The sequence below is a fragment of the Hyalella azteca genome, unplaced genomic scaffold (assembly GCF_000764305.2).
Source record: "Hyalella azteca isolate HAZT.00-mixed unplaced genomic scaffold, Hazt_2.0.2 contig17497, whole genome shotgun sequence".
Classification (NCBI taxonomy): domain Eukaryota; kingdom Metazoa; phylum Arthropoda; class Malacostraca; order Amphipoda; family Hyalellidae; genus Hyalella; species Hyalella azteca.
The window spans coordinates 327,616-349,434 of NW_025947279.1; the positions used below are offsets into that span (position 1 = coordinate 327,616).

The window sequence follows — 21,819 nt, forward strand, 5'->3', positions numbered from 1 at the left end:
TTCAAAATTCTAGTGTTCAAGATATCCAATGCATTGTGATACGAACTTCTAGTCATTTATATACCCGAGACGAACTCCCCGTCAATTATGTGGCGCCAGGAGAAGCTGGCCAGGTAGGCAATTTTAGCCACCTAATATGAGTGGAGGCTTCACAACAGACCTGTTCTTAACTACGACGCAGATCCATGCGAGACGCGCCATTTGTGATCCAGCGGTGCACCAGCGAAGAGTATCAAAGCTCCACTGCTCCATCTTCGGCAACTTTAATTAATAGTTAGTTCATCAAGGTAATATTTCTACTTTATTTCTATTTCTGTACGTAATTTACGTTAGATATCCCTTTAATTTCAAGATAATTTGATATTTTGATATTAATTTGATTTCGAGATAGCAAATAGTCCCATGTATTGAAATCAAGAATATTTCCAGCATCATGACTGATCATTACACTATACTTCAATACAAACTAACTGAATCTTTTACTTTAAAATTACACCACGACAATCAATTATAAAACAATTTATGCATCAATTCTGTGTCTGACAACACAAATAAAGAAGCATCGGTGTGTATTTCAGAATTATTGGGTTTTTGCTATTATTATCTTAAAATTGATTGCGAATAAATTAAAATTTAAATTTCGATTGAGTAATTGCATATGAAGAAATTGGGTTTCGGTAATTAATAATATTTAATCGCCTGTTGATGCTGAAAGGTTTAAAAGCCTAAAAATAGTAGTCAGACTTGCTATCATTCCTCATTCAATAGTTCATTTAAAAAACATTATCATGAAGATCAATAAATTATCAATGGAAATTGTGGTTATGACGAGATTTCATCAAAGACTCTTTTAAATTAACATAGAAGATCATCGAACGCATGAAATGTTTTGAAAAGTCTTAATGATAATTCGATAAGAAGAAGTTCGAAGTACTCTAGCTTTATCAGAGCCACTCGAACTTAAACCAGCAGATCATTTCAGGCGTTATGTACGTGACTGCGTCTCAGTCATAATTTAACTGCACCTGTGGAACAGCTTTTTGTGAAGTCCAAATTGTGGTCATGTCTCTCCGATAACTTAAGCTTATCGTGTGCTTAGATCTTCCCGTGATGCTCTTTGTGCCTCTTTACGAAATATTATTCTTTTCAATGTTATTAGTCCTTGAATACATATATTATTACTTTCTTTTTTAATATCTAATATTTTATTATTTCTATTTCGAAGAACACATTTTTTTCCAATTCCTTACGCGGTCGTTCTTTAGTCATCCGCCTTATAATAATTACCCAAATGCGTGTAAGAAATATGCTGAAAATTCTTTTCTACTAGTTTCATTTTTAATGATCTTTTTTGAAAGTCTACTCATAAAATATCAAGTGACTATTCTCACGGAACTTTAATAAAAATAATTCTCATTCGTTAAAAAATCTGTACAATATTTGTAATCTTTGATCAGGAACTTTATATTATAATTCGCCGTTACATTTAGTTCAAAATGGAAACAAAATTAATTAAATCACGCAATCTTGAGATGCAGCGATGCTGTTAAATTACTGTTTCATTCTAATCGAGTAATTTAATATATTTCAGAAATTACATCGGGAATTTTCTCCGTTACTAATTTCAGAGCGTTACGATGAGATATAATTCGGAAACAATTTGACTTAAAAAAATTGAAATTAAACTCATTTGGCTGTTTGTTCCTTGTTAGATGAAGGCTAATAATTAACAGTTTGTTTCTTACATTAGGCGTTGAAAAATCTTCGTCATGGACGCTGGACTTGCCAAGACCAATGGTGACGTTGGAACGACCACCACCAAGCTGGGACAGGTGGGTGCAGTGGCGTCAAATTCAGTACATATTTTCCCTAACAATTGTGCTATAATTACTAGTTGTTACTGCAAAGAAATATTTAGTTTATTGTAATTTCGTGAAACCGAGAAATATTTGAGCATTATTTTCGGGAACTTGAGTAGATCGTTCTAGGTACGTTATCAAAGTTTTTACATCAATGAATAAGCGCGAATAGCCCTACAAATTTATACATTATATTATAGCTTATCATTTCTTAAAATCCCTACACTACACATAAATTCAAAAAAACATGATACAAAAATGCACGACGACTAGAACTAAGATCTCGGCTGCAACTCGCTCGGCTGAGGTGCCATGCAACCTTGACGCACCGTGCCGCCTGGTAAGAGCGCTATGGGCAGCTGTCAATAAATTATTGCATGGCCGACAGAGGCCTTCATAAGCTCTTCTATACAAACGCGCTGCTACCTGCGGGATTTACGGGATTTGTGAAGGATAAAATACGTAGGGAATCCTTGCGCAGAATATATTATTGAACCTTTGTGTGGTTAGGAAATAAATTATATTTCAAAACTTCTATGCTTTATTTTTCCCTCAATGCAAACTTTCGAGCAAAATGTGATTTAATTCGTATGGGTACTGAGCACCAATCTTTATTTATCACAAACCAGTGCTCGCTCCTCTCAAAATTAGGCAAATTAAGAATGTTAATTGCCTCAAGTCGAGTTTTTTCATAATAAATATTGAATAATATGTTTTTCGCTTCCCGAGCCATAACTGGAAATTTTTATAGTTTTCCTTCCAGGAATTGCACATAAAATGGAATATAGGTTCCCTGGCGCAGTACACAGTTGAAATTTTGCATATAGCTTCTGTGGATTCTCAACTTGGCCAAATTCTTATCTCTGTTTTACAAAATAAACGAGATTTTTCACCTTCATCATAAGCGACCAATGCTGTTCATGCATACAGGGGAGTGACGGGGCTACCTTGGGTCTGATTGGTCAGCTCCAGAGGCTGAACCTTCTGAACCTTTATGACCAGTACGACGCAATTGACCGGACAACGGCCACTGTAAAAAAGTTGTTCCCTGAATGTAGTTAGACTGATGAAAAAACTCAACCATAAAAAACCCTCAATCGAATGAAGAACTGCAGTCTTTTTAGGTAGTGTTTTTTTTGGGGGGGGAAAAGATTTACATATAAATCAGAAGAGTTGCAAATTTGATGTCGTATTGCTCGATTTTCAGCTCGATTTCACACGAATAATTCTTTCGAACTATGTGCCAGCAAATACATTTTTCTTTTATCGGCACAAATTTTTTCCATGTTTGTTTTAATTGTAAAACTGATGAAAGTAAACTGCTCATGTACATTATTCATCAAAGTGTACAAATTTTTTATTATTTCAAAAAAATCTACCTAACTAGCCAAAATTTATGGGCAATATTTATTGATTGTCCACATCAAGTCTTTTTGCGTAATGGTTAAGTCAGATGGATTGAAATTATTCTGTTCCCCAACTGCATCTGGGATTTAGGGACCTTTAAAATTAATGTAAGTTGTGAAAACTTTGAGAAATTATGCGTTTGAGGTTGCAAAAGTAATCAATAATGGCACTAGTAAACGTTTCAAAAATTTCTGCTAGAATGTGGATGGCTCAACTCGACGGTCTTGTATTGCTTCAGGGAACATTTAAAGACTCCAATTGCAAGCCTTGCAAGGAGACTCGAGTGGCACCAGCTTGGATTTTTTGCACATGCATGGCCATAACTTACATATGCAGCTCCTCCAAATTAGTTGCTCGCAGCGTAAGAATTTGCCAGCCTGCTGGTCGTCAAGTTATATACCTGAGTATGAATAGATTTAGCCCTGAAACTGGTTCCTCGAACTGAGCTTAGCTATTTTAGCCTAAGCCTTAGCCTTAGCCCATCGAGTTCTAGCTATCCCAACTGCGTAATCTCAAACTCCAGCGCAACCTTATGACATAACGAAACATTCTTTGCAGTGTTTCGTTTATTGTACATGGCATGATACACAACGTATAGTGTGGCAGGTAAAACTCACATGTGGTATTATATTTAAAATGAAATGAAGCAGGGGAAGTAGCCATCAAGAATAAGGATAAATAAGCTTCTCGATGTTATTTATTCATTTCTAAAAATTATTGAAAGGTTCCAGTTTAATGAATAAGAATCGAGGTAAAGATCTGTTTCAGTTGCGCTGCTGCATCGCGCATTTATTTGCCAATATTATTGTACTAAATTTTAAATGGAAAAAATTTTAGCCTCGTTCCGCTGACCGAAAATCTATTGATAGTTCAAAAATCCATATACAAATTTTGCAACAGACGTTACTGATCGGAAAATTTGACCATCTCGAACTCAATCACTAGAGCTAAACACACTGTTTTCATCCTGAAATGTGCTGATTCCAAACGCACTGATACAAAAGTACCTACCCTTCAGTTATTTTTATCGTTAACAAATTATTTCCCAGCGAGCAAGCAATTTTTTTTCTAGACGAGAATTTTTCTACAAGGTTTTTATGCGTTACGGGGTCAAAATGAAAACTATTATTCATAGAGCCTGGGGTTAACCAAATAATAGATCACTAAATAAAAGTTCTCTGAACCGCAATATAACCGTTCTCATATTCATATATAATAAAGTTGAGAAAAATTAAAGACGAATAAAATATCAAATGGACACGTTTCTAAAATCGTAATTAAATGCCAATTATTTGATCTGCGAAGCATAAAATTAATATTTACATTTCCATCTAATAAGCCTATCGGGTTATAAAATTTTGTTAGCTTGGCTTTCATTTATGAACTCATACTCCTCAAAAATTAAGTAAAATTCATTTATCTTTAATGTATACATGTTCAATATGCGATTTTTCTCTTTAATCGTCTTTATGCCTGGGACTTCAGGAAACTGTTAATTTATTCCTTGGAACAATAAACTGGACTCCTCGAGATTCTAGGATTTACAGCCGAGCTTCAGCCGAGCTCAAATAAAATTCTGGGTAATTCAGGCTGCAGCTCCCATGTTTGGAAAAGTCTAATTTGTTTACAGCAAAAAAAGATATGAAAAAATAAAGGTAAGCTTCCTGTAAAAATCTCACTATCGCAACAGGAAAATTTGTGCCTGACGAACAAAACAACATTCGTTTCTGGTTTAAAGCGGAAACCTTTTGGATAACGCAACGAAAAGAAGCTCCCGCTCAGGAAACAGTCGTGGTCAAAACACATTAATTATTGCAACAGTAAAATCGTGACTGTCGTTGTATAAGTAATAATTATGATTTTGATTTCATCTATGGTTTACGTCTAATTCTGCAAACCTCCAACACCTTTACCTATTTGTTTTGAGCACGAAGAATAGAGATGTGGGGGTTTTGATAAAATATATGACTTATTTATACCAGGAACCATCTCACTAATGGAAACCTAAACATTTGAAATTTTTCGTTCAATTCGAACTCCTATAATCAATTTTAAATAAATGAATTGAGCGACGAGAGATTCTGCTCACTTATGCACACTTGAACATCTTGCTCAAAATCTCCTGCGCTGTCGAAATGCATCCTCTCTTTGACGTCACACCGACTGCAGCTGCTGCTGGACGGGCAAATTTCCGGTAATTCCTACCTGCGTATTACATGTTCTTTTTTCCCCAGTGTCATTCGTTAATATTAGGGAGAAGATAACCCGAGGTGTTCGAGCCTCTATATAAGAAGACACTCTCCGACACAAAGCGATTCAGTTGGAAGAAGTTCCATAGTTCGGTGCTCTTATATAGTGCAAGTACAGCCGCTGAACTTTACGTCAAATACCACAGGACCCTATTTTTTATATTTTTTCTATTTGATCTCATTGAGGAGTAGGTGAGAAATTCGATTTCAAATACAGGCAAAAGTTTAATGAAACCGTTGTTATATCTAATTTTCCTTAATGGAATTTTCATTTCTTGTAATAGTACGGTGTGAAACTTCATTGGTGGAGAGAATTAAAAATTTCAGTCAGTAGACTTCACCTACAACCGTGTTATGTAGTCATAAGATTAGGATCAGTGCATAATCAAATGAAATTTTTTTAGACTATTTACTCTATTCACTAATCTTTGAATTATCACGTAGAACGACAAATATATTCACTACCTTAATAAGCAAACTTTAATCAGAATTATGAGTAAAACTATCTCAGTCCTGCAAGTCTACAGTCCTGCAAGTCTTAAACAAGTTTTGTTAAAGACCAGAGAATTAATTTTATTTATTATTATTTATTATTTAATTTATTATCTATTTATAATTAACTTATTTATTTCAGTCGCCAAAGCTGATGGAGGGCGGGAATTACATCTTGGAGGGAATGGCGGCCACGGAGAGCACCTTCCTCATCTTCTCCATGCAGGAGGAAGTCGGGGCTCTGGCTCGCGCTCTCAAAATATTTGAGGTAATGCAGAGTTTTGCCGAGGTCTGATATTTGATAACCACCTGATGTTAAATGCACACAGAGTTTATTTTTTATTTATTTTATTGTTTTATATATTTATTTTTTTGCCTGGAAACGTTCCATTGACAACCGATTGTAATTTTCGTGCTAAATTTATTCATGATGTTCGTCAAATAACAAGAATTAAAGCTTATTCAAGCACAATTTAGTAAACTTTAAATGATAAATTTTAGATATTTCAAATAAGATAATATAGTAAGTTTCCAGTTGAATTTTACTTATTTTATTAAATTATTTCAAGCAGGAAATCAGTAGAGAAATCACGAGTGCGTCCCACTTTTGGCTCTGTGCTATTAAATAAAAATAAAAGCTATTGAATTCATACTGAGCATGAATTCCCGATATTCGTTTTCACATTCTTGTATTTCTGTGGCTAGACGTTTAAATCACTTCGGATCTGCATGTACTTCAAAGCAGATCCTACTTCTGCTTTTCCTTCAACGTAGATTATCCTTCCACTCTTCCACTCATATTTCAGTATTTTTAAATGCAATAGAATAAAATTCATTAATATGTTCTTTTTGTAGGAGGAAGGTGTGAACCTGCGACACATCGAGTCGCGACCAAGCCAGCGTAAGGCCGACTACGAGTTCGTAGTCGAGTGCGATGCCCGGAATGGTCACCTCGCTGCTGCCGTCGACCGCCTCAAGCCCGTGTGCAACTACTTCCAGGTCGTGTCCCGAGCTCACCGCGGCAGCAAAGGTGAGCCAAAGATTAATTTTCCTATGAAATTTTATTTCAAATACGATAAAAATTAACAACACTAGTGACTTCATAGATAGTAGAGTGAAATTTAAAATTTATGGAAATTACGAAAAATTTTATTTTTTGCAAGATGACGTTCTATCAAGTTGCATCTCTGTACCATCAATTTTATCATATTTTGATCGAATTTCGTGCCTAGCAATATTGTGATATATTTATTTCGTGCCTAACAATATTGTGATATATTATTTCATGCCTAGCAAGATTGTGATATATTTATTTCGTGTCGAGCAATATTGTGAAACCATAATTTTCCTTAGAAACTGTGCCGTGGTATCCCCGGCGCATCAAGGACCTGGACCGTTTCGCCAACCAGATTCTGTCCTACGGAAACGAGCTCGACGCCGATCACCCTGGCTTTACCGACAAGGTTTACCGCGAACGCCGTCAATACTTCGCCGATATCGCCTATAACTACCGATAGTAAGATTATATTGACATGATTTTTCTTTGTATTAAAACAGGTTTTATCTAGATTGGGAAGCGGCTCATTCATTACTCATAACTTCTGTCGGAATGCGTAACAAGCAGAATCATAATCGTCATGACATATTCTCATAAAAGAACAATCTTTTTCAAGTGAGAGCATGAGCTTCATGAAATACAAAGAGAGTTTTTACAGTGCAATGGGATTAGATTTGAAGGCAAAAGAAAGCCTAATGTTAGTTTATTCCTAGCAAAAAATTGTTATCTGGTAAATTGGATTATAATTAGTTTAGAAATAAAACCTGAATAGAGAATTTGGAAAGAGTCTTTAGTTAACTTAGTTAACTAGATTTAAGTCAGTTAAAAAGCTAGCGATTTAAAACCAAAAACCGATGATTTTATTTAACTTATTTTAAGACTTACTCCTGCCAAAAAAAAAAAATAACCGCTGCCTTAGAAATTAATTTGTACTCGTTCCTCCAGTGGAGAAGAAATCCCGCGTATCGATTACACTGCTGAAGAGATAGCGACCTGGGGCGAAGTCTTCCGGAACCTGACTGTGCTGTACAAAAAGCACGCCTGTGCTGAACACAATAAAGTCTTCCCGCTGCTCATAGAGAATTGTGGCTACAGGGAAGACAACATTCCGCAACTGCAAGATGTTTCCGACTTCCTGAAAGGTAACTTTTGGCATACAGTGTTCTTCATCCCCCACACTTTATACTGTAATGCGAGTACCTGAACCTCACGAGGCATTCTCCGTTACCTGTCTTGCCCGACCTCCCTGTCTGGTAACAAAATAAATAACAGAGTTAAATAAGGCGAACAGTGTAGAATATGATTAAATTTCAAAAACCGGTGTTGAATATTTTCTATGATGCTCCTTGAATTTTTTCTGGCTTAATTTTTTCAAATTTCTACGAGATCTTTGGGTTTCTTAAAGGTTTAAGTAATTAGAATCTATCATGAAAAAAAAATTTATCAGCAAATTTAGTATAACGTCGATATTAACATGGAGTCTTCTTAACTCGTCTCAAATTTTCAAATGGCCAATGCATTTATAAATTTCCAATTAGTTCTACCTTCCACGTAATCAGTGGAAAAATTTGTAATACAATATCTTCGACAGATCAGAACAATTTGCTCTCATCGATTTAAAGATTAATTTCGGGTCCAGATTTTTGTCGAAAAAACATTATTCATTAAGGTTAACTCATTCAAGTAATTAATTTATTCTAAAATCTGCTTCAGACTGCACTGGCTTCACACTCCGCCCTGTCGCCGGCCTCCTGTCATCCAGGGACTTCCTCGCTGGTGAGTCCGTGGCTCTTCAGTTGTTACTCGAACAGAAAAATATTTATTTGCCTCGTTTTAATTTTCTGTGTTTTGGTTGAATTTACTTCGTGACAGACTTATCCTCTGCTAAAAATCGTTTGACTTTTTTTTCTCGTGCACATTACTAAAGCAACACGTCTTGAATTCTATTTACTGTGTTTCAAACATTTTTCACAACCTCGTAAATATAAGTGTTATAACAGCATCAACAAGATTATGAATAATTATGAATAACTAATGAATGTATTAACGATAAAAAGATACTGCTTATGTCTTCCGTTCCTTTAGCAATAGTGAAAATTGAGGCTGACACAAAACTCGATTATTTCAAGAGAAAACTTCTAAACTACCATATCCTAGATGAGTGAAAATAGCTCGTTCATGGTATGAAATTATGTTTTTTTTCTTTTCAGGCCTTGCATTCCGGGTATTCCACAGCACGCAATACATCCGTCATCCCTCCAAGCCCATGTACACCCCCGAGCCCGACGTCTGCCACGAACTCCTCGGCCATGCGCCGCTCTTCGCCGACCCAAATTTTGCACAATTCTCCCAAGAAATTGGACTTGCATCGCTCGGAGCCCCTGATGACTACATTGAGAAACTCGCCACTGTAAGTTATAATAATTAATTTACTGTTTTACCTTCCAACTACTTTAAAATTGGACCGTTTAGAGCATATCCGATGCCTCTTTGTTGAGGAACTTGTTCCAGAACAAACGATTTCTCTGCATTATTTTACGTGGTTCCGTGACAAGGTATAAAAGAAACGTATATTTCTTGTCACGAAGCAGCAGACTTTTTTAATTTGCATTTAATATTATATTTGTTACTTTGAAACACCCGACCCCTACATCAGCATTAACCTTTCATAACTTGAACATTACAGTGCTACTGGTTCACCGTGGAGTTTGGAGTGTGCCGCCAGAACGGAGAGCTCAAGGCCTATGGTGCAGGATTGTTGTCGTCGTTTGGAGAACTGCAGCACGCCATGAGCGACGCTCCTAAGTTCCTACCCTTCCAGCCTGAGAAGACTGGCGTCACCAAGTATCCTATCACTGAATTCCAGCCGCTCTATTACGTAGCTGAAAGCTTCGAAGATGCTCAGCAGAAAATGATGTAAGTTTCCGGATAATTGATACATACGTACATCAGGTTACATTTGTTCCATATAGTTTAGGTGTTTTAGAATCAGCTGAGTCAATATTGCTAAATAAGGTTCGTTACAGAATTAAGCTTCAATGAAAATTGACCATCTTGTTACTATTAGACTGCTGTCCTGAAACATAAATGACACAAATATTTATATTTGGCGCTTGCTATATCACTCATGAGATATGTTTCTCCTTCCCACGTCCGCTCCTCTAGGGTTCTCATGATTTTTTATGAACACTCTTAAATATTTTCTTGCGAATTAATTTCTTAAATTTCTTATACGTAATCATCAGCATGAAAACAGCTTCTAAATCTTTTAGCGGTTGTTGTAAATTTCAATAAGCGATTTGAGCCTACAACGCATTTCCAATCTTTTTCGAGTTCTTGTGCAATTTCCTGGAATGATACCCATGCAAATATATTAACGAAGTCATTCATTCATATCATATATTATGTGTTATATTTTTAAACTCCAATGCATTAATGAGAATCCGGTAAACATTTTTGAACCTGCATGAAATGAATTTTTTTTTAACTTTCAGTGAGTTTGCAGCGACGATCCCTCGGCCGTTCTCAGTTCGCTACAACCCGTACACGCAGTCCATTGAGACGCTCGACTCCAAGTACCAAATCAAGGAACTGCTCCGAACAATAGGCAACGACCTCAAGCTCTTCAGTGAAGCTTACTTCAAGATGGAGTCTGATCACGGCATGATGTAATCTCGACAACTCCGTTCTATCATTCTAAACGTTAATGTCATTGTAACCTTTATAACGCTACGATAATTAATGTGTAAAATTTTTTTAAGTGACAAATTAAGAGAGATAAGAGAGATGTCCATCAATCAGTGTCGTAATACGTTAGATAAATACGGTCATATATTCTAGCTCGCAAGCTCATAACGATAAACGATATGGATTATTAAGCTGCTGTTTAGAAACGATCGTTGTGGAGATTTTGCTGTTATTGTAAGCTAAATGGTTTATTTAGGGTTAAGAGCTTTACGAATTTCCCAGAATATTATTAAGTTTAAAGTTACATTTCAGGATAATTACTACTGTTTCAAAAATTTATGTTCATGTAGAAAAAATTAGTTATTATTTACTTTAAGTAAATGCTATTGTAACTCCGAAAAAATAAATAGTTGGAAGGATATTTTTCAAATTTTATCTAAATTAAATGAAATATATCCGAAAATTTAATGGGGTTCTATCATTAAGATCTAGAGCTTGTAATTTTTAATTATCAAAATTCTACCCACGCCGATTAAAAATATTGCAGCCTTTGACTCCCGCCAATATTCGAGCTGAGGTTGAAAATTAAATTTACTAACTTGATATTTTAATTGAAATTTGTCACAATCTACAATTTTCCAGTAGTTAACAATATTAACCGAAAATATAAATTCAGTTTGAAATCCAGATAGTGATTAAATGTTTTGCATCAGTTCGAAGTAAGCAGCAAACATCAGAATATTTGCCCTTGAATGTGAATAAATTCAAACGTAACATGCGCACATTAATTGTAGGATGTTGTTGGTAAGACAGAACTGTTATGGATATCTGGATATCTAGAGCAAAATGCCAGCAAAGTTATTATAAAATAAGCAATATCAACAGCGATTTTCTTATCATCGCCTATCAATATGTGCTTCTTCCCATGGTTGATAGGAAGAACAACCATTACTGACCAATATTTTACTGTTGCGTTGTACAATTTTCTTACAATCTGAAATACAGCATTCAATACAGTAAACCAGCCAAACCCTCTCAGTTAAACTTTTATTGATGTTTGAGACTGTCTTTTACTAGTAAATTGTTTTGAAAGTAATACAGGACATCACCGTTCATAACTCAAAACGATTTCAAAATTTTTGATAAGAGTTTTATGAGAAATGAATCTCAAAACTTTACAAAATTCGGGGTGTCTTGTGTTTCTATGTATTTTTAAGTTAACTTGTACTCGGAATTATCTACATACGAGCATCAATCGTTTTGAGGGAGATTACTAAACATGAGTCATGGGATTAACTATTTCCGTGATAGGTAAATTACTTGTAAATTAAATCATTGTTGAAAACACCTGGACGAAATTTGGAATTAGGCAAGTTAAAAACTTAGTTGATTATCCGAAAATTTTCATGTATACTTCATATTACTGTTGAATGGAAAAATTTCTTTATCACATGTAATCGTACATATTTTTTAGTATTTCATGGTACATGAACCGATTACATTCAATTGGGCATCTAATAAAACAATCACATCACATGAATCGTTCACTTAGGAGTTGACAAAATTCGTTACCGAACCAATAATGTTTCAAGTTAATGTTCCCTTAAGTTTTTACCAACATAAATAACGGAAGATTTCGTAAATTACCATTGCTTAGGGAAGTAATCAAGTTTAGTATCAAAACTCCATAAAGATGTGAGCGTTACAAGGTGCTGTAGATTTGAAAGCAATGTTAGAGTTTCAAGTTTTTTCACTCAGAAATTGCATATTAAAGCATGCAACTTCGCTCGGTGCCTGAATTTTCATTCCAAAATTTGAGTGATGGAGCTGTGGTCAATTGCAAACTTTCGTTTGCAATTATCAATGCAACTGTTACTTTGATTAAATTATTCAAGGCAAATTTTATGATATTGGGCACATTGTAAAAGTAACAATTTAATTTTGTTCAACGTTCCTCAAAAGCTCTTCGTCGTATTGCTGAATCAATATCACCAATTCATTATTTTTTCCGGTAATTTTATCTGCTCTAGAACCAAGTTTTGTTCGTAAAAAAATTATTTCAGTAATAAAATTAGGTACATGTGCCATGGACTGCAAAGACAATAATTTTGTATTTTTATTGTTCAACTTTATAACTTGCATCTATCGTTCTCAATTATTTGTGTACTTGTTGGACGTCGAACTAAATAAAATCCTGGAAATTTGGTCTCCTTTTATGCAAACTAAAGCAATTAATATATTCTGTCGAATAAGATAATTGTGTAAAATTTCTTATATAGCTCTGTGTAAGTTTCTTTCCAACATCCTAGTCTGAGTAGTACCTCATTCAATGCTACCGTTCGTATTCCGTTCAGCAATGTCATAGAAATAGAACAGTGATTCATCAGAATTTTCATCGTGTAGCTGTTCTAAGTGAATCAACTGTACGAACATGATTCATATTATTTGTTATACTGACAAGTGTACATGTCGCCCAAAGAAAAAGGGGAGAATTTTAGCAATGTTTCGTTTCTAGGCCCCCTAGGCACATGGAAAGATAAAATTGAGTAAACAGTGCCAAGTTTTCTTTGTCTCGTTCAGTTTGACATCCCGTTTCTTGTACACGATCATTGTTGTTGCAGGTGATGCTGAACAATTATTTGAGCCATTATTCTTCGTCAAAATTTTCAGTGGAAAATCGTCTTGTTGGCTCTTCAATTTAGAACAAAGGCTTCTGGAACCGAATAAAATTGTTGAAGAAATATTGCTAGCATTTGATTTAATTTTTTTAATTTCTCTAATTTTGACCAACCCGATTTTCACATTTTTTCCATTATTAATGCTAAGTTTAGAAGTCTATAGTAACATATTCTTTTGGGACGCAGAGTCCTTTCCACACTAATTTTACATTGAATTCTTTCCGCTTCAACCGGCTGCTGAAAATGTAGAACTAACTACTGTGCCAGCCTGTTTTAGATACTTTCGAAACTTCAACATTCTTCAAAACACAACCGATGATATGCAAAAGGTGTGAAAGTATTGTATTTCCTTGCAATTCGTCCTTTACATGAGAAACAGTTTGGTCTTTCGCTTCAGCTGCTCCGATTTAGTGCAGTAATACACATAAAAACATTCATTGGTGCATTTAATTAGTACTGAGAAATCATACATACATGAAATATATAAATTAATTATACTGGTGTCCAGCTAGGAGGTCCATATACCTAAGGTGTAGGTGGCGCGAGAGAAATGCAAGTATATAGGGTGACCTATGGAAATAAATGCAATTTCCTATCGAATTTTTAGATTTTGGAGCCAACTGTGTTTAATTTGGTTGCATAGAGAGCGCTGTTCAAAGATTATAATCCACGGATAACAATGCATGCGGGTAGAAGTCAGGCTCCCTCAAACACGATCAAATTTCGGATGGATTAGAAGACAAATTCTGAGTCAATATCAACCGGTTTAATGCTTCAAGGAATATTTTACTGACTAATAATCGCGCTGGTGGATAAAACCGTCGACATTGTCCGTCTTGAGTTTAGGGCAGGATTACTCGAATAAAAGTGCTCATCTCAATCTCAATGTTGAAATATTTATCGCTAATATGTGATATTTCCTGGTAAAATTGGGCTGTGGTCACGAGTGACTATTCTCTAACATCTGATGGTGTTTTGTATTACACAGGATTAGTATATTCCCGCTAGGGTGAATTTAATCAAAAGGAGTGAAATACAGATCAAGAGCTTAATTTTCTTTTAATGTCATTATGTGTTAGCTTTATATGAAAATTATGCATGTTATTATATCCAACTTTTTCAAATAAAGTGATTTCAGCATGCATGCAGATTTTACGTAATGATGGCAAACATTCACCGTTGAAGTATTTCTCAAAGGATCCAATGTCTAATGAGTAATTGTCTAGCTTCGCCTACTTGTCTACTTTAGCCATTTTATTCGTAAATCATATTATTCGTCAAAGAGCGAGAATATTTTCTTTCATATAAAAATTAATCGCCATGTGCGATTTTTCAGGGGTTTACAAGGATTGTCACACTTAATGAAACGCAACATAAAGGTGGATCGAACAAATTACTGTAGCTACACGTACTCTTCCATTCCACTCCATATGCTACATATCGCACGTGACAAAGACATGAGACATAGTTCCCTTGGTCGACGTTTGTCGTTTACACACTTGGGCACACTTCGAGATGTCATTTTGTTTGGTTTTCATTAAAGGGTGACAGTTGTCCAAATTTTAACCTGATCGAGAGAAAAGTATAAGATCTTCGGCGCTAATTGGAACAAAGACATTGTAACTTACGGGTTGACTAAGCTCGTTTGTACCGGTGCAGCATTCGTCTCTTCTCAGTAAGTTCTTGAGTTCCGTGCTTACCATATATCACTCAATAACCTGACTGCAGTTCTTCAACCTCTACAGGTCGTGCTTTTTAATTTGATTATAATAAATCACGATTACGTTTATTATTATGATTATTATTATTATTATTATTATTATTATTATTATTATTATTATTGATATTCTACGTTATTTTTATTATTATTACGTTTCTTTCGGAATGTTCCAATTTTAGCCTGAATATTCTTCACCTTTCATAACTACCAAGGATGGCTTTTTGTTTTTAACTGTAGAAATGTTCCTTGTAATTATTCCTCGAAATTTACTGATTAATATCTTGTAACTCGTTTGTATGCTTTCCGATTTTTGCTATTGTACATGTAATTCCTTCATTCAATTATATGCATGTAACTACAAGAAATTGTGTTGAAAATCTTAAAAAGTCGAGTTTGTGTTTCAATATACATTTATATACAAATTTTTACAAATTTTGTACGGCAGTTTGTGATATATTTAAATTTTTACATTTTCAGGTTGAAATGCTTGCCAAAACTGTACTCGCGTTCTTCGGAATATCTTGCTTCGTTCTAAGTGAGTATGAAATATTCGTCTGAAACTAAATCGATGATTTTATTCTAACAGTATTAGGTGCATTTAAAAATATCATCTAAATAATTTTTCCCGATATACTCCTGTAATACTTATACTAGTAATTTTTTCAAATTCTAAAAGTTTAATTTGAAAAGTCTAGGAATATTCGAACGGTTTTTAAACTTTTATTTTCAGCAATAAAATATGTAATATGTAATAATGTGTAATATGTTTATTAGCACGAAAAAAAGTTACAATAAACGTATTATTTTGTTTGATTTGCAGCAAGCGAAGCAGCCGTCGATCCGCTGTGTGCCAAGTACGGCAGCAACCACACGACTTGCATCCCGGCCAAGAACTGCCCCGCTGATGCCAACGGAGGACCATGCGGAGTTACGGAGGCTGACAAGGCTTTTATCGTTAAATATCATAACGAATATCGGCAAAAGGTGACTATGTTTTAATATACCTCTCAGTTATGTCTATAATTCTTCAGCCTAAATGGAAAAATCGACCGCAAACCAGGATTCAAATTTGCAAAATACCCTCCGTGACAAGGAGAAATAAATGTTTCGTGTCCCAAGTCCATTCGAATGCCCTGTGTGAGTATTTGAGTAATATTTAGAAATACTTTGGCTACTTACATACTGATTTTCAGATCTCGAGGGGCGGAGAGACCCGAGGGTCTCCAGGTCCACAGCCCGCCGGCACGAACCTCCGCGAGATGACATGGAACGATGACCTCGCTCGCGGTGCCCAGGTGCGCCAATTTAATTAGCATTTGATGAATGCATAGATATGTCTAAATGAAAGAGATTAATTGATTTTTAAGTTAAAAATAGTTACTAGTTACTTCTACAGAAATGTCATACCCATAGTTTTTACCAAAATATTTTATATAGAGTTTGTACGTTTTAAAACAAGTTCCAAACAAAATTATTGAAGACCATTTGCGAACTGAATCAATCAGCTTCAAATACAATTTTTAGTAACTTGAATGAGGCATTTGAATTCAACTTTTTCAAAATAATAATTTTACTAGGCTTTGGAGACGCAATCAATTTCATCAGTTCAAACTATTTCAATGGGGACATTATTCCATTTCAGCGATGGGCCGAGCAACTTGCCAAGGGCCATGACTGTCAGGCCGTACTTGTCGGCTTATCGGCAGTGACTCACTGCAGTCGCGTCCCTGGCTACGACGCCGTCGGTCAGAACTTCGCCCTCCCTGGAAGCAGTGGACCGATCAAAGTAAGCAATGCTAAATATTTTTACGAATACTGAAATAGAGAGACGCAATTTAACAGTTTTGTTCATTATAAATCTCTATGTACTATACATGCATGATGCATATAAATATAATGTATCATTCTAACTTAGTGGTTATTACTTTGCAGTCAGCGAATTGGCAGAGTGTAATTGATGGATGGATCGGCGAAGTCAAGGACGTCGTCGCCCCCGCCATGAAGAGCAACGGAGCAGACATCGGACACTACACTCAGGTGACAGCAACCTCGTGTGTTAACTTTTGCTTTAAAGCCTTAGAATGACTGGAAACTTTCTTCGTGTGTAATGTTGCACCTCTTTCTCTTTGGAATTTAGACGGTGATTGCTTTCAGGTAAATAATTTTGACTACGATCTTTGATAACAATTTACACTGTGGTGATATCAAACTTTATAAAGGAACATTCAGTTGTAATAAATTCATAGCAAAAATATCTTCGGATTTCCTTTCTCTTCGGATTTCCATTTGCGTCTTTATACGAAGGTTGTGTGGCATGAGACTCGAGAAGTTGGCTGCGGAGTCTTCACCAATAACCAGAAGTGTGCATGGATGGCCGGATGGAATAATTTCTACTGCGCCAAGTACATCTGCAACTACGGACCCGCAGGCAACATGGTAGACAAGAACAGAAACCCTCTGCCTCCCTACAGCACCACTGTAGCCTGCAAGAAACCGTCCACCAACTACCCTGGACTCTGCGCCGAGTGATGAAAATAATCCATGAGTTTCAGTCATTGTTCTTGGAGTGGAAGTATCAATCAGATTTGTTGGCTCTGAAACATTTTTTACTATTTTATTTTAGTAAACATTTATAATTTTTATGTTAAATTTTTGAGACGTTTGCAAAGTAATAGGCGAGATTAGAATTTCGACGATTGCACTCCATTTGAGCGAGTGTTCGATTCGAACACGTGAAAAATGTGGTTATGTTGATGTTTTTGTTCCTATTCCAAATTTGAATTGTTCAAAACTTCCTTGAAGCAAATCGCTTTATACAAAAAAGTAAACATCCTGATCTTGAAGCAAAACGTCCCTGCTTTAGATTCGCTCCAATTTATTTTCAAGCTTAGCATATAGTTTATTAATATATCTTGCATGGCGTGAGTTTTTCATTTTTCACATCACTACAAATCGTAACAAAATATGGGATCACTAAAGTAAACATTTCTACAATTTTATTCTCAGCAAATTGAATACAATGGAATTCGCAACTCCACAGTCATCTGATAAACGCTGTCAGAAAGAGATGTCTGAAGAATATTCAATAGAAATTGAAGATTTATAGAAATTTTACAGAAAACTTATGCGTTCTAATAATTTCAGGGACTGCCTATTGAACATAATAATAAATATGAAAAGCAAAACTTCACCTTGCATTGATGTTCCGTGCCAGAGAGGCCAACATAATAATTGACCTAAGAAATATTTTAAAACTAAGGATTGGGGCATGCTCGAAACGATATTAAGAAGGTATAAAAATCTATATTGAATTTAAACTTGAAAGACTTCAGCAATTGTTCAACAAAGCGTTGGAAACGAATGCCAGATATTTATTATGCGCAGCATAAGTCATTCCAAAATTTACGATGACTTTACTGCCTAAAATACCTGGACAGGTAAAGCAATATAATAGGGTGACAAAAAATGTACGGACCATGAAGAGCTCTCGTAACCGATAAAGGAAGAAGAACCGTATGTTTATTCCGTATTCACGTTATGTATTCATATTTTTTTCTTGTTGAGTTTTTTACCTTGGCTTTTTGTTATTTGGAAACCGACTTGCCTTTGATTGTAGCGCTTAAAATTATGGCTTACGTGTACCCTACTCGATGAGAGATGCATGGCGACTGAAAAAGAGTATAATTATTTGCACGTGGCTTTAATTTATGCTAAAAAAGTCGATGCGACATGTTCCTGCATTCTGCTTAATAATAATTCATGAATTACTGTTGAAATACAGGATCGGAACAAACAAATTATGATTGTAACTTCAGTGTCTATCTAGAAAAGATGAGAAATATTTTATTATTCGTTTCCAATAGAGCGCAAAAAAATTAAATGTCCTGCAAAAATATTTCATATGCTGAACGTTTTTCTTGCTAGGCTTCTCATGATTCATGGGACAAACCACTTGAATAAACTGTGCAAGGTCCGACGTTGTCTCGTTCGCTTTGACAGCCCATGAACTTCAAACAATGTTCGTCGTCACAGGTGATACCAAGTAAATACTTGAGCAATTATTCTTCGTCAAAAATGCCAGTAAAAAATTATCTCCTTGACAGCTCTGTGCGGGATAGAGGCTTCTAGAAAAATGTAGTATAAAAAATCTTCTTGGTAATAAGAGATTTGCTTCATTAATCTCTATGGCTTCCAGAAATAAGATTTTCATATAAAACATTTAACTCAAAATTAAATATCGTTTTTAAAAATTGTAATATTGTTATCTCTAATTGCGCCTGATTCTATTGTACGCATAACTTTTGTGTTGATATCGCATTCGTTATTGGTCAGGGTGCCGAAACTGTTGAACAGTGCCTCACGCTTGTATCAACAACAAAATTTGGTGAGCAGCGGTGTGCGCAATTTTTAGAGAATTCGTAGAATTTAAAGAGGATTCAATCCTGATATGCAAATAATATTCTATGAAAATGCGTGGAGATTTAAATTATAGTTTAAAATTAATTATATCAAAGGTTGTTAATTAACTGGTTCACGGGAAACGGTTAACATGGAGACGATAGAGGAAATAGCTGTACCTCTAATTAAGCTGTCATGTCTAGTTAGTGTATTCATTAGATATAATTACATACATTCCGTCGCTAGTAATTTCTTTCAAACTGTACACATCCAGGTTGAAATGCTCGCCCAATATTTCAACGTGATAACTGGAATATCTTTAGTTCTCAGTGAATGCAAAACTAATTTTACAACGAAACAGGTATTACTTTTGATGCTGTACAATATGGAAAAAATATTAAATTTGATGGAGGTCTATCCTACTTAAGATCTAAAATATTACGATAAACTATGACAGCGATATTGTTGCTGCTTTATAAATAACCAGGCTCCACTTAAGAGGAGATTATAGGAGGTTTTAACCTTTACTGAAATTTATATAAAATAATTGTAATTTTTATTAACTTTTGATGCCTCAGTCACTTAAAAAACACTTCCAGCATTCTTGTCGTCATAGAGTTTAAATCTATCGCACACATTTGACACGTGAAATCGAAGGAAGATGTTGATTAGAAAATTTGTTTTTGTAAACTCATCCATGTTGTAAGCTAAGTATTCGTGGAAGGTGGCGGTCTTTGTTTTTGCTTTGTCATAAACAAAGGAGCAGGTGGGTGACTGCACTGAGTCTAAGAATTTAGATATGGGACAAAGAGATCGAGACACGGTCAGCGTTGATGTCTGCTTCCTTGGTTAAACATTTTGCCGTGATATGTGCCGCTTTTTATCCTCTTCAGCTAACATATCTTCAAGTAAGATTGTGAAATTTGAATAAATATTCGCAGTTTATTTGCCTTATTTTAATTCATTGAAAATTCAGCTTATAGCAGGATCGTCCATTGCGAACGGGCCAGCAATAGAGGATAAAGTGAAACTATATATACTGCCTTCTTATGCAAAGCATCTACTCGTATTCATGAAAAAGCATGACTGCATAAAAAGTCTCATGTTCGTTTTTATTTCAGATGAATTTACTTGATGTCCATTACTCTGGATTTTAGCTGACGGTATTCAACGGTACTCCTTCTCACTTATAATAACTATTGTTTTAGGCTTTATAGTTACAACAGGCCAGTGGTGTTACCTAACCAGTGAAACATAGACTAACTAGGTCAGTAACTCATCACATGATTACCAAAGGTGGGCAGTAGCGCGTTACATTTTCAGTAGCGGTAGCTGTAGCGGCGCTACATTTAAGGCAATGTAGCGGTAGCGGTAGCGCCCGCTACATATATAAGTAGCGATACGAGGTTTTGCCGCTACAGCGCTACCGCTACATTTATAGATAAAGCCTTTAGATTTTACTTAATAGTTTTAAATATTATTTAAAAACCAGCATGATACATACCCAGTTAAAATTTTGAGCCGAGACCGGCGCCGGGTTTAGCCGGGCTGGTCGCGCTTTAGCAGGATGGAGCCGTGAAACTATAACCGGCCATCTATCCCTAAAACTGCGCTGCGCCATGGCTGATACAGAGACAAAATTCTAGCAGCGCGGCAGAGACGGAACTCTGCGCTGCTTTAGCGCTGGTACTTGGGATTGCCCGGCAGGGAGCTGTACAGAGCAGATACGCAGGCCGTGCATGGGGGGGTTTAGAGAGAGGGATGAGGGGTAGGGGTTGGAAACAGTGATAGGAGAATGAACTTCATCCTCGATCTGTCTCTTATACACATCTAGATGTGTATAAGAGACAGGTATAACACAAGACTTCACCATGGGCGCTTTGCCCCGTGACACGCGTGGGCCCGTTGCCCCACTAGGTATCATTTCTATTTATATCGTGTCAACATTTCATTTTAAAATCTAATAGTCTAAACTTGATCTCAAAATTTTCCCTATAAATATTACTTTGAAAATATAATTCACAGTAATTTCAAAAGCTTCATCTACAGTAATCGAAAAAAAATTTATGTAGCAGCAAAAAAATTTTTATTTGGACTAAAACAGTTATTCACAAATAACTTAATAACGCAAACACTTAGCAAAACGTAAATCCGTACACTTAATCCCAGTGAAACTGTCGACCGGCGGTAGAGAACACGGACCAATATCTGCCATACTTAACGAGAAACCCGCTATGGGCCCATGACCCGCAGTGGGCTCGCTGCCCCATGT

The 21,819-nt window shown here is 35.7% G+C and overlaps 2 protein-coding genes across 3 annotated transcripts; both read left to right on the forward strand.

The window, feature by feature from the left end:
• Positions 1-206: 206 nt before the first annotated feature.
• LOC108664871 (protein henna) lies at positions 207-13,316 on the forward strand. 2 transcript variants are annotated; one of them, XM_018151559.2, is made up of 10 exons: positions 207-287; positions 1,751-1,832; positions 6,150-6,275; positions 6,863-7,037; positions 7,361-7,523; positions 8,010-8,206; positions 8,778-8,840; positions 9,275-9,474; positions 9,751-9,980; positions 10,559-13,316. In XM_018151559.2, the coding sequence occupies exons 2-10, from the start codon at positions 1,770-1,772 to the stop codon at positions 10,734-10,736; spliced, it is 1,395 nt and encodes a 464-aa protein (XP_018007048.1). In that variant the 5' UTR covers positions 207-287; positions 1,751-1,769; the 3' UTR covers positions 10,737-13,316. The 2 variants fall into 2 exon arrangements, with proteins under 2 accessions (XP_018007048.1, XP_047741255.1); XM_047885299.1 differs by lacking the exons at positions 207-287; positions 1,751-1,832 and adding an exon at positions 5,583-5,707.
• A 1,712-nt stretch (positions 13,317-15,028) lies between these two features.
• On the forward strand, positions 15,029-18,070 carry LOC108664859 (venom allergen 5-like). Its single transcript, XM_018151550.2, has 7 exons — positions 15,029-15,104; positions 15,627-15,684; positions 15,970-16,133; positions 16,343-16,444; positions 16,792-16,935; positions 17,082-17,186; positions 17,454-18,070. Exons 2-7 carry the CDS (start codon positions 15,633-15,635, stop codon positions 17,676-17,678), a joined length of 792 nt encoding a protein of 263 aa, XP_018007039.1. The 5' UTR covers positions 15,029-15,104; positions 15,627-15,632; the 3' UTR covers positions 17,679-18,070.
• Positions 18,071-21,819: the final 3,749 nt, after the last annotated feature.